The sequence below is a fragment of the Triticum aestivum genome, chromosome 1B (genome assembly GCF_018294505.1).
Source record: "Triticum aestivum cultivar Chinese Spring chromosome 1B, IWGSC CS RefSeq v2.1, whole genome shotgun sequence".
NCBI classification, from domain to species: domain Eukaryota; kingdom Viridiplantae; phylum Streptophyta; class Magnoliopsida; order Poales; family Poaceae; genus Triticum; species Triticum aestivum.
This window is the reverse complement of record NC_057795.1, coordinates 673,863,252-673,875,552: the sequence shown is the minus strand read 5'-3', so window position 1 is coordinate 673,875,552 and position 12,301 is coordinate 673,863,252. Positions and strand designations below refer to the sequence as shown.

General features: G+C 46.8%; 1 protein-coding gene and 1 pseudogene across 1 annotated transcript; both read right to left on the bottom strand.

Moving 5' to 3' along the window:
• Positions 1-2,824: 2,824 nt before the first annotated feature.
• LOC123099818 (8-amino-7-oxononanoate synthase) lies at positions 2,825-7,730 on the bottom strand. Its single transcript, XM_044521897.1, has 11 exons — positions 7,431-7,730; positions 7,217-7,329; positions 7,014-7,121; positions 5,713-5,951; positions 5,462-5,503; positions 5,065-5,152; positions 4,421-4,554; positions 3,679-3,767; positions 3,408-3,558; positions 3,230-3,298; positions 2,825-3,130 (listed from the first exon to the last, which is right to left on the bottom strand). Exons 1-11 carry the CDS (start codon positions 7,624-7,626, stop codon positions 3,025-3,027), a joined length of 1,335 nt encoding a protein of 444 aa, XP_044377832.1. The 5' UTR covers positions 7,627-7,730; the 3' UTR covers positions 2,825-3,024.
• Positions 7,731-9,128: 1,398 nt separating this feature from the next.
• Positions 9,129-10,467, bottom strand: LOC123099807 (uncharacterized; annotated as a pseudogene).
• Positions 10,468-12,301: the final 1,834 nt, after the last annotated feature.

The window sequence follows — 12,301 nt, the reverse complement described above, 5'->3', positions numbered from 1 at the left end:
CACTAGTCAGCCCAAACATGCCCAAATTAGGGTTCTACTATAATTTAGGAGATAAAGTACTCCCATTCACTTCCTATTCGAGTAAATTCAAGAGAAGAGACACACCCTTCTTCCATATGTGACTAAGGTTTTAGAAGGTTGGATTTTGGACATCAAGGGACATCGTAAGACTCGACGAAAGTTGGGGAGCTTTGGAAGTGGTGAAGCTCTGAACATTCTCTGAGCCAAGCACTTCTCCCGACATCTGCCCTCACATAGAATGCAACTCGTGCTACCATGAGATGGATGAAACTATTAAAAAAACATCATCTGTCAACCAGGGGGGAGCCAGCCCAGCAGGTGAGGGTATATAAAGAGATAAGTATATTTTTCGTCCTCGAACTCTTCCCAAAGTTGAGAAATCGTCCCTCAACTGCAAAACCACCCAAAGTCAGTCCCTGAACTATTTAAACCGGATACTTTTTGTCCTTCAACTATTTAAACCGGATACTTTTCGTCCCTCATAACGTTTAAGGTGGTTTTACGGTGACTTGGACCCTGTTTTGATTGAAACGGGCCATGTTGACTGGTTTGACTGCCATGTCAACTAAGTGTTTGTGCATGAGTATGTGTATGTGGGTGTGTACAAGTGAGAACAAGATAAAAGGGAAGTGTTTGCATTTCTTCTACTTGTGTGTGAACAAGAGAAAGGCAGCTGTACTAAATATAGCTTAACAAAATCTGAATATAACTGAACGTAGTCAAAATGGGGTCCATGTCAATGTAAAAACCACCTCAAACCTTATGAGGGACGAAAAGTATCCAGTTCAAATAGTTGAGAGGCTAACTTTTGGTGGTTTTGGAGTTGAGGGACGATTTCTCAACTTTCGAAAGAGTTCGAGGACAGAAAATATACTTATCCCTTATATAAATACAAAATAATTTGCCAGGTTTGGTTACGACCCAGATTTTATTCTATTGGGTAAATAAAAGAGGCCACTGTTGGGGAACGTAGTAATTTCAAAAAAATTCCTACGCACACGCAAGATCATGGTGATGCATAGCAACGAGAGGGGAGAGTGTGTTCACGTACCCTCGTAGACCGTAAGCGGAAGCGTTATTACAACGCGGTTGATGTAGTCGTACGTCTTCACGATCCGACCGATCCAAGTACCGAACATACGGCACCTCCGAGTTCAGCACACGTTCAGCTCGATGACGATCCTCGGACTCCGATCCAGCAAAGTGTCGGGGATGAGTTCCATCAGCACGACGGCGTGGTGACGATGATGATGCTCTACCGGTGCAGGGCTTCGCCTAAACTCTGCGACGATATGACCGAGGTGGAATATGGTGGAGGGGGGCACCACACACGGCTAAGGAACGATCCGTAGATCAACTTGTGTGTCATGGGGTGCCCCCCTCCCCCCGTATATAAAGGAGCAAGGGGGGAGGAGGCCGGCCCTAGGAGGGGGCGCGCCAAGTGTGGAGTCCTACTAGGACTCCCTAGTCCTAGTAGGATTCCACCTCCCTTGTTGGAGTAGGAGAAGGGGAAAGAGGGGGAGAGGAAGAAGGAAAGGGGGGCTGCGCCCCTTGTCCAATTCGGACCAGAGGGGGAGCGCAGGCCTCCTTCCTTTTGGCCTCTCTCCTCTATTCCCGTATGACCCAATAAGGCCCATATACTCCACGGCGAATTTCCGTAACTCTCCGGTACTCCGAAAAATACCCGAATCACTCGGAACCTTTCCGAACTCCGAATATAGTCGTCCAATATATCGATCTTTACGTCTCGACCATTTCGAGACTCCTCGTCATGTCCCCGATCTCATCCGGGACTCTGAACTCCTTCGGTACATCAAAACTCATAAACTCATCATATAACTGTCATCGAAACCTTAAGCGTGCGGACCCTACGGATTCGAGAACTATGTAGACATGACCTAGAACTATTCTTGGTCAATAACCAATAGCGGAACCTGGATGCCCATATTGGCTCCTACATATTCTACGAAGATCTTTATCGGTCAAACCGCATAACAACATACGTTGTTCCCTTTGTCATCGGTATGTTACTTGCTCGAGATTCGATCGTCGGTATCCAATACCTAGTTCAATCTCGTTACCGGCAAGTCTCTTTACTCGTTACGTAATGCATCATTCCGTAACTAACTCATTAGCTACATTGCTTGCAAGGCTTATAGTGATGTGCATTACCGAGAGGGCCCAGAGATATCTCTCCGACAATCGAAGTGACAAAACCTAATCTCGAAATACGCCAACCCAACATGTACCTTTGGAGACACCTGTAGTACTCCTTTATAATCACCCAGTTACGTTGTGATGTTTGGTAGCACCCAAAGTGTTCCTCCGGTAAACGGGAGTTGCATAATCTCATAGTTACAGGAACATGTATAAGTCATGAAGAAAGCAATAGCAATATACTAAACGATCAAGTGCTAGGCTAACGGAATGGGTCAAGTCAATCACATCATTCTCCTAATGATGTAATCCCGTTAATCAAATGACAACTCTTTTGTCCATGGCTAGGAAACTTAACCATCTTTGATTCAACGAGCTAGTCAAGTAGAGGCATACTAGTGACACTATGTTTGTCTATGTATTCACACATGTATTATGTTTCCGGTTAATACAATTCTAGCATGAATAATAAACATTTATCATGATATAAGAAAATAAATAATAACTTTATTATTGCCTCTAGGGCATATTTCCTTCAGCCACAACTTCCTAGTTCACTTGGTTACACAGTGAATTATTAAACTGGTGAGTTTGATCATATTGATATGTTATTATGAACCATGTCCCACGTGATGATATGAGAACATGAGTCGTTTTAATAGCATTGCATATTGGAAATGAGGCTTCACAATTCAGAACAAGTTACATGCTTGTTGACAACTTTATTAAAAATTATACAATAACACAATACACATAATTCAAAATAACATCACACATAGTGGTGACATAATTATTGTAGCCATAACTGGCTTTAGGCCATATATATCACCAATAGTGGCCCGTTGCTTATAACCTTGAAGCTGAAGCGCAAGTGGGGAGCCAGGGAGAGAGCGCATCAACCAGCCTTTTGATATCATCTGAGGTATGAGCTGAGCTAAGACTAACTCGCAGCCTGCCAGGAGTTCCAAAGTCAATCAGTCTTGGTTGAAATGGACTATATATGTTTTTCTTATTTGCATATATGAGCAAGGGAAAATATGAATTCCGGAACCTGCATGAGTTGGCTGGCACTACTGGTGGCCTGATTGGGATGACAAGAAATCCAGATCTATGAAGGTGCCTACAGTGTCAAAAATATCAGGAAGCATGAGAAATATGAAGCAGTAAAGAGAGCATGCATGCATCAATGAAAGGGAAGTAAGAAGAAGTAGGCGGATCGAAGATGGAACCTGTGAGCCTTGAGCACTGCTTCTTCGGTTCCAACTATAATGGGAATGATGGGACTAGTTATGTTGAGTTTTGTCAAAGAAGCAAAGTACTTCACGTGGTCCCAAACAAGTGATCTTCGCCATCCCTCCTTCTTCGAGACATGGATCGCAGCTAAAACCAACGGTTTTTATTCAGGTTAAAATAGAACCGACGATGGTGGATGCTCAGTTTCAGAATGCTCGAAAAATCGTGATGAGCGCAAGCAATATTCACAGGAATGATAGATGTTACCAAGCAGAGAAGCAATAATGGGCAGTGGCAAAGCTGACGAAAACATGAATGGACGACCTCGCGATATGATCAGCTTCTTCCATCTAATGCTGTCCATCATAAGACAAACATTTAGTCATAAATCTCCAAATGAAGGGCCACCAACTTACGCTCAAGTCCAGTAGTGATTCAGCAAATTTATAACCTTGAGAATCCGCACCGCGGATGCGTGAAAACAGGTGGCATGAGCTTAATATGAAATTTCATCCACCCTTTGTTGAAGAAAGAATATGAAATTTCATAATATTTGGTCTTTGTTTGCACAAGTGCTATAAGATTACAAGAAAAATATCTTCCCACCGTTTGCACAAACATTACAAGCACAATTTCCTTGGTGAATTTGGATTTTTTTTATCGGTAAATCTTGTTGGCAACGTTCTTTTACTGTGGGGATATTCAAATAACACTGAAATACTCCATACCACATGGAAATTTCTAAGAAGGAAAATAAAACGCCGGGGCACCGTCAGGCGCGAACCATAAGAGATGTCGTCTTCAGGTCTCGATAAATAAATAAACATGAGAAATCAGGTGTCAAGTACAATCATAAGTTTGTAGTTGTATGGTATAACCTGATTTGCAGCATCATGCTTGGTTTTGTTAAGCATGTTCTCTATTCATGTGCACATTTTAATAAGCAGGGTGAACAGCTCCTTCGTCATTGGAAAGAAAATTATGATTATGTTCTTAAGGGTATAATAACCTGCATGCTATGAAACCACCCTGGCAACCACCGCCCTTGCTCAAGGAGCCAACACATATGTCAATGCCATCTTCACACCCAAACATCTCAGGTATGCCACCACCGTTCTCGCCGCAAAGAAATGTTCCATGTGCCTTGAAAAAACAATTGTAGCCAATACTATGTTAGATTTCGCCGGAGCATCATTACATCAAAACAATAGAACACACGGCCGGGCACAAAAGATTAAGCCAAGAGCTCGTATCACGCCCTCTAATTTCCCTTTTTTCTTCTCAATAGTCACAGTGTTAAAAACTCACTCCCTATGCTGTGAATAATATATGAAAAATCAGCTGGGCCAAGCTGAGCTCCTAGACCTACATCGACATGGCTTAAAATTCAAACCGGATTCAGCATTACTACTTTCTTAACCTAATCACACGGCTACCTTACACTCAACCTGACTCCTACACGAACTAGTAGAAGTAGCCCCCGCGGAAAAAAAAAAAACCTAGTAGAACTAGGCAACAGAAACTAGGACTCCCTGATCTTCTCGAAAAAAACTAATTTGCTAGAAAATATTGTCTCTAACACATTATTCATCGTCGATAGAAAGATTGATCTAAAATAATACAATGAAACTGGAAGGAGTTAAGAACACTAACATCATCCACGACCAACAAGAATCCATATTTGCTGCGCAATTTGACAAGTTCAGGCAATGGAGCAAAATCCCCGTCCATGCTGAACAAACTGTATACACATTATGATTGAAAAATTGGTTTAAGATGGTGTTAACTCTGACGAATATAAAGTAGCACTTGTTTAAGGGTTAACTGGATAAATGTCACTCGAATTCTAGCAATTCAAGAAACGCCATTGCAATTTCCAAAACTTTGAATAATGCCACTGCAATTTTTGCAAACTTTGAAAAACGCCATTGCAGACTTTGAAAAATGCCACTGGAAATGGCATTTTTCAAAGTTTGAAAATTGCAGTGGCGTTTCTTGGAATCGCTGGAATTCAAGTGCCATTTATCACATTAACCCGTTAGTTACTTGCCTATCTGTGACAACAACTTTCTTTGCCATTGAGCAGCCGGACCTGCACATACGAAAAGAGAGTTAAAATATAGTTACTGGAACTCCAGTCCTACCTAATAATTCAGTACCATATACGCCCTCCATCCTATAATATAAGATGTTATTACAAATTATATATGAGTACATTGGTTATAATAAATATTTATATTTTAGGACAGAGGGAGTATGTTGCATGCCATGTGATGGAAATAAGGAAGAAAGTATGCATACAGCAAGGACTCAAGGTGTGACATGTCACAGTGCTTGTACACAAAGGCCACTGCTTCCTGCTGCCTCTCCGCAAGGCGGATCCCATCGATGATGGAGGCATGATTCCACGCATCCGAGAAGATGGCGATCCTCTCATCCTGCGCCGCGTTTCTCCCGGTAGCTGAGAGAGAGATGATGCTACCTATTGCGGACATGACGGACGTGTTGGCAGCATATCCGGTGGGACAAAGAAGGCAATCCTGTAGAGCAAAATAAAATCATAAATTAAGGCACATTTGCTATTTGGCTTTGCTACACCTACATAATTTTCTTACGGAACTTACATACCAAGCAATGTGGGGCCTCAGGATTGGAAAGTTGGTTTGCGTAGGAGGCCGTAGCTCTAAGGTTTTCGTTTGCTATTTCTCAGGTACTTGAAAACAGATTCCACGTTAGTCAAATTGGGTGTTAGCTTATTAGTAAGACATTGTTCACTGATTTATCTAGCAAGACAATCCTCATAACACTATAGCGTGCTATTAGCGGTGCTTTAGTGTGCTATTTTTTTCCACCGGATTTAAGGGAAGGCAGCGGCAGCAGGGCGACTGGGCGGCAAGGCAGTCGCAGGTGGTCCAGCTGGTGGTTCGTGGGCAGGGAGCGCTCAGTCAGGAGGTAGGAGAAAACGGTTCAGAGGTACTCCCTCCGTCCCATAATGTAAGACGTTTTTTAACATTAGTGTAATGTTAAAAAACGTTTTACATTAGAGGGAGTAGAAGAAACGGAATTGACACTCACTTTCCCGTCCAGCTCAGATCATTCAATTGACATAATTTTTTCTTTCAAGGTATTTGTTGACAACAGGTGGTCCCAAATTAAGGTGAAGGAATGAGAGATGGTAGTTCTTAAAACAGTTCTACCACGAAAACAGAAACGAAAGAATCTACATGAATCACTGCGTAAAACAGACCACAAGTTAATTAGGGCATCTCTAGCAGATTTCCTAAAAAATAATGGAGTAAATCGTCGTGTAAACTTAGTGGGCTATTTTTCCTCCACTAAATTTTGAAAAAAAATGGCGGCACTAGAGAGCCGCGGCCACGGGATCCTACCATGGCGGCATGGGTGAGGGTGCGGGAGCAGTGGGCAGGTCGCCAGCGAGATGAGGGCAACGGTGGATTTGGGGGAAGAGAGGCCGCTACAGGATCGGCTACGTCCTGGTTAGAGGAGTAAAACCGGATTTTACTCTTCTGACCGGTTTTATGGGATGGGCTAAAATGCTCTGATTGCGCATATCCAAAATCGAAGAATTAGCAAATCCGTACCTCCATTTTGAGCAGATCCGCGAGTGATTCCTCGGCCAGTTTGTGGTAAGTAGTGTACCCAAAGATCAAGGAGGAGCTCCTCGGCCCCATGCCCGGGCCTTGAGCTGCCTGGCAAGCACACACCAAAATTGGGAGCTTGTTCACAGCATGCACTACTACAGCACTAGCATCGCGAGACAGAGAGTAAATTAAGATGCATGAACCTTGGCCGCAGCCTCAAGGACTGCCGGATGCGTGGCGAGGCCGATGTAGTCGTTCCCGGAGAAGAGGACCACCTTCCGGTCCACCTCGTCTCCCTCCTCGCTGACCAAGCCATCTGATCAACCACACGAAAACAAATGTAAGATCGATCGATGTTTCGGCGGTTGGCAGGCAGCAGGGGCATGCATGCATGGTGGAGCGGAGCTGGGCACTGACTTAGGGCGAGCCATTCTTGGGTGGAGGCGCCGTCGAGCCGGATCTCGACGGTGGGGCGGTCCCAGGGCCCCGGCCCGGCGAAGGTCCTGGAGGGCGGCACCGGCGGCGGAAGGGTGATGAGGCGCTGCATGAAGAGCAGGTTCTTGCCGGCCAGAGTCGCGAGCGTGGAGTCCACGAGCTCGTCCCACGACGCCATTGCGCTTCGCCGGAAACTGGGATTGGAGGAGAGGAGGGGCAGATCCGGATGTGAGAGCTTGCGTTAGCTACCATGGGAGAGTGGGACTGAGACAGAGAGGCTTAAAATAACGTTGTCTGACGGCCCATGCTTACATTTTTTTTTCCATTTTTGGCACCGCTGGAGCTAGCTGTTTGTGATAGTCTTCACGTATCAATGCATCGCCGCTGTCGTGGCGGGGGAGACAGCCTCTGGCCCTCTCCTGGTAATAATCGCGCGCTGTAGCACTGCATTCATGACTGATCCTTTCCGCTATCCCATCCCGTGATCTGATCCAACACTGCATTCATGACTTGTATTTTTTAGCAATATACTATCTCCGTCCCGGTTTTTAGACCCTCTTTGTGGTTTATCTCAAATTTTGATTAAAGATTTAACTAACAAAATGTTAATGCATGTCAAAAAAATTTATCTCATTGGGTTTGTACTATATTGGTGATAGGCGTGAACATTTTGTTTGTTTAATATATGATCAAAATTTGGCATGAAATACAATGGGACCAATAAACCCGAACGGAGGTAGTAACAGTATATGGCGCATCAAATTCATGTTGATCGAACGAACATGGCAGATATGGTTTGTGCCATCCCTCACCATATTTAAATACTTGCCCCGGAGCATCTACAGCCGCAAACCGTAAATTTGGGCCCTCAAACGTCCACGGACGCGCCCGAACGTGTCCGTCAACAGTGACCGTACATCACATCAACGCTTTCCGTGCACATGACTTCTCCGCATTCAAACGACACCCCGGTGATCCGTCGCCCTACACTAATGATATGCGATTGCCGATGAACCTTCTTCGACGCCACCCGTCTGTCCATATGTCACCCACCATTAACCACACCGTTGCGGCCCATTGCCATATCCGCCCGCTATGTAAACTCCAGCTTCGGCCATAACCGCAGTCATCCTCCTCCGATCCCTTTCTTCACACCATGACCGCCATGGCCTTCTCGCACTCCAAAGCCCTCTAGGACAACCTCTCGTCCGAGCAGAAGCAGGAGATGACCGTAGCTTCAGTTCTTAGGGCTTATGGCCGGACATGGGGAACAAGCACCGGCAATCATTTATATTATGTTTAGAGTAAGGTTTAGTTAAAAAAAAATTCAAAGTGTATTGAATTTTGTCCGGTATATATATATGAAAATTCCCCGTGTTTTGCTTGAATTTCATCCGGTTAGTTTAAAACCGGGTTGAATTGTACGCGGATAGCGTTGGATGGCGGTGTCCGCGGCCGGACGGATGCCATAGAAAATTTAGGTGAGCGTTTGAAGATTCCCTTGTAGACCTTTGCATTGTGGGGCCCAACATATAGCCATCTGGAGAAGTTAGTTAGCACATGGCAACCGGATCTCAAATTTCGAATTTGAATATCTAACACACAACATCTACTATGGCTAAAGGTTTCAAACTCTAACTTGAGAAAAATCTGGACTTGTGGAGTACATTATCTAGGGTTTGCAATCATCAACACAAGTATTTGAGGCCAGCATGCATGCAGAGCCTACCAACATCGAGCTAGCTACTAGTAGATCAAATGCATAGAAGTGACAATTCCGTCGCAGCTATCCCTGACTTGGAGGGAATAGCCACGTGACCGGGAAGCCTTTCAACGGCCGCACGGGCGTCTGGAGGAACAACTCCGACCGCCTCGTCCTCATGTCGTAGACGCTGCAGTAGAAGGGTTCCAATTGTTTTTGGTAGTATCGACGATTGTATCTCGCAGCGATGGCGTCCTCCGTGAAGAAGATACGGTCCCCGGTGTAGAGACAGTCCTGCTCGTGCTCGGCGGCGGCGGCGGCGGCAACATGAACCGCTCGGGAGCACCATGGCCCGACGAACAGCATCCGGTCGTCGCCCACGCTCCTCATCCTCGCCCACCGTGACCGCGCCAAGTCCGCCTCGAGCACCTTGAACTTGGTCCCCATCTGCAGCTCGAGCACACTCCACATCCGACACCCCCCTGTCGTCGTCTGCTGCGCCTTGCTCTTAGGATCCTCCCTGCAGACCAACAGCAACGTTCCGCTGGATTCTAGCAGGTATCGCGGCGAGTTGCCGAGGGCCCGGCCCCGGCGGGGGTTACCCGTGAGGTGGTCGACCCGTGAGTCCGTGACACGGCCGGCTCGCCGGTGCGCCCGTCGGTGCCGATGGACACGGAGAAGAGCCCGTCCCAGCTGTCGAGGGCGTAGAGCTTTCCCCCGCACGAGACAATGTCTTGGAGGTGGCGAAGCTCATCGGGCGTGCCGGACCACCACGAGGACGCCCCTGGCCGGCACAAGGCGAGCTTGCTATACGTCCATGCCTCATTGTCATCGACGATCGCGGCAATGAGGTCGTCGGAGCACACCACGAGCTTCAACATATACGGCTTCGGCTCGTCTTGCGCGACCCGGAGAGGCACGTTGGGGGCGTACGAGTCGGAGAGGCCGGGGAGCGGGATGGTGGTGGACATGGAGAAGGGGCTGACCAGCGTGTAGGCGCAGTCGAAGCGCTCGAACACGAGCCACTTGCCGCACGAGCTCTGCGCGTGCGGCAGCTGCCGGTGGCGGTCGAGGTGGAGCGGTAGCGGCAGGAAGGCGGAGCCAGGCAGGCTGTAGAATGTCCGGTCAGGCAAGGCGAGCCATGGGTAGTGCGAGGGCGGAGAGTTCCACCGCGCAGAGGCGCGCCACTGTTTGCAGACGGCGGCGAAGCGGGTCCGGTCGGCATGGCAAGGGAGGCGGCGGAGCACGACGCCGGCGAGCTCGGAAGGGATGCTCGACCAGCGGCTTGGTGCGCGGCGTGACATATCGGATCGACGAACGATCGAGACAGCCTGTGGCGTGTGTGCCTCTGTACATATCGGATCGGGAGATGTATACGTATACCCGCCGGTTGGCACGACACTAGAGTCCGAGACTGTCTAAAAAACAGTTTCCTGTTTTTTATGTTTTTTTTACCAGTTGAGAAGTTTTTTTTTCTTGAGTAACGACCAGTTGAGAAGTTTACCACCCTGCGACGCGTAAGGCACCAAATACTTCCAGACATTATCTCTAGGGAGCAATTGGTTTTTGTCCCCGGAAGGTTGATAATGGATAATATTATCTGTGCCTATGAGTGTCTACATTTCATGAAGCGAAACAAGTCAAAGAACAATAGTTTCTGTGCACTTAAGTTGGATATGATGAAAGCTTATGACAGGTCGGAGTGAGACTATCTTAGGGCCATCATGAGCAAGTTGGGTTTCGCCCAGGTATGGATTGATATAGTTTTGGCTATGGTCTCATCGGTTTCTTTTTCAGTGCTCTTTAATGGTGAGAAGCTTGAAAATTTTAATCTATCCAGAGGGATCCGGCAGGGAGATCCTACTCCCCTTACCTTTTCTTGATTGCAGCAGAGGTCCTTTCGTGCCTCCTGAAATTCAGTTCTCGGTCATCACTGTTGGAAGGTATTAAGGTGGCTTCCTCGGCTCCGCCGGTGAATCACTTCTTATTCGCTGATGACAGCCTGTTGCTTTTCAAGGCTAGTGTGGAGGGTGCAGAAGAGGTTTCAAACCTAGTGGACGAGTACTGTAGGGCATCGGGGGTAGCAAATTAACAACGCAAAATCGTCTATTTTCTTCAGCAGAGGGTGCCCACAGGTAGTGAGAGAAGGGGTGAAAACCAAATTACAAGTGCAGAATGAATCGCTCAGTGATCGATATCTCGGGATGCCGACTGAGGTTGGTCATTCTAAAAATGGGACTTTCAAGTACCTAAGGGATAGAGTATGGGAGAAGGTGAAAGGCTGGATGGGCAAACTTCTGTCTGCCGCCGGAAAGGAGATCCTAATCAAGTCAGTAGCTCAGGCTATCCCTGTGTTTTCGATGTCATGCTTCAGGCTTCCTAGAGGTTTATGTGAAAGTGTTTCAACCATCATACGACAGTTCTGGTGGGGAAGCAATAGAGGGAGAAGGAAACCCGCTTGGGTTGCATGGGATGTCATGACCAGACCAAAGCATATGGGAGGACTTGGATTCAGGGATCTGGAGCTTTTTAATCTTGCCCTCTTGGCAAGACAATCATGGAGGCTTTTGACGGAACCATACTCTCTAAGTGGCTGCATTCTGAAGGCAGTGTATTTCCCGAACTGTTCACTTCTAGATGCGGAATTGGGAAACCACCCATCACAAATATGGAGAGCCATTTTGGATGGGCGGGACATTATGGCGCAAGGAATTGTAAGGAGGATAGGAGATGGTGAAACAACTAGCATCTGGGACCATAACTGGATCCCGCGAGCGAGCTACAAGAGACCAATCACTTCATTAATACAGAACCCTCCTCAAAGGGTTTCTGAGTTGATTGAGCAGTCCACGGCGACATGGAAGGAGGAAGTTGTCCGATCGGTATTTACACCTTTTGACACTGAAGCAATCCTCAAAATACCACTTTGCACACGAAGGATCAAAGACTTTTGGGCTTGGTACGAGGAGCAGCAAGGTTTCTTCTCAGTAGGATCGGCATATCAGATGTTAATCCAGACAAAGTACAATAGAGAAGGCTAGCTGGAAGGACATGAGAGTTCGTCGCATGTGGAGGCAGAAAGCGAGGGTTGGAAATCATTATGGCGAGTTCAAGTTCCTTCAAAAATCCGCATATTCGTGTGGCGTCTGGC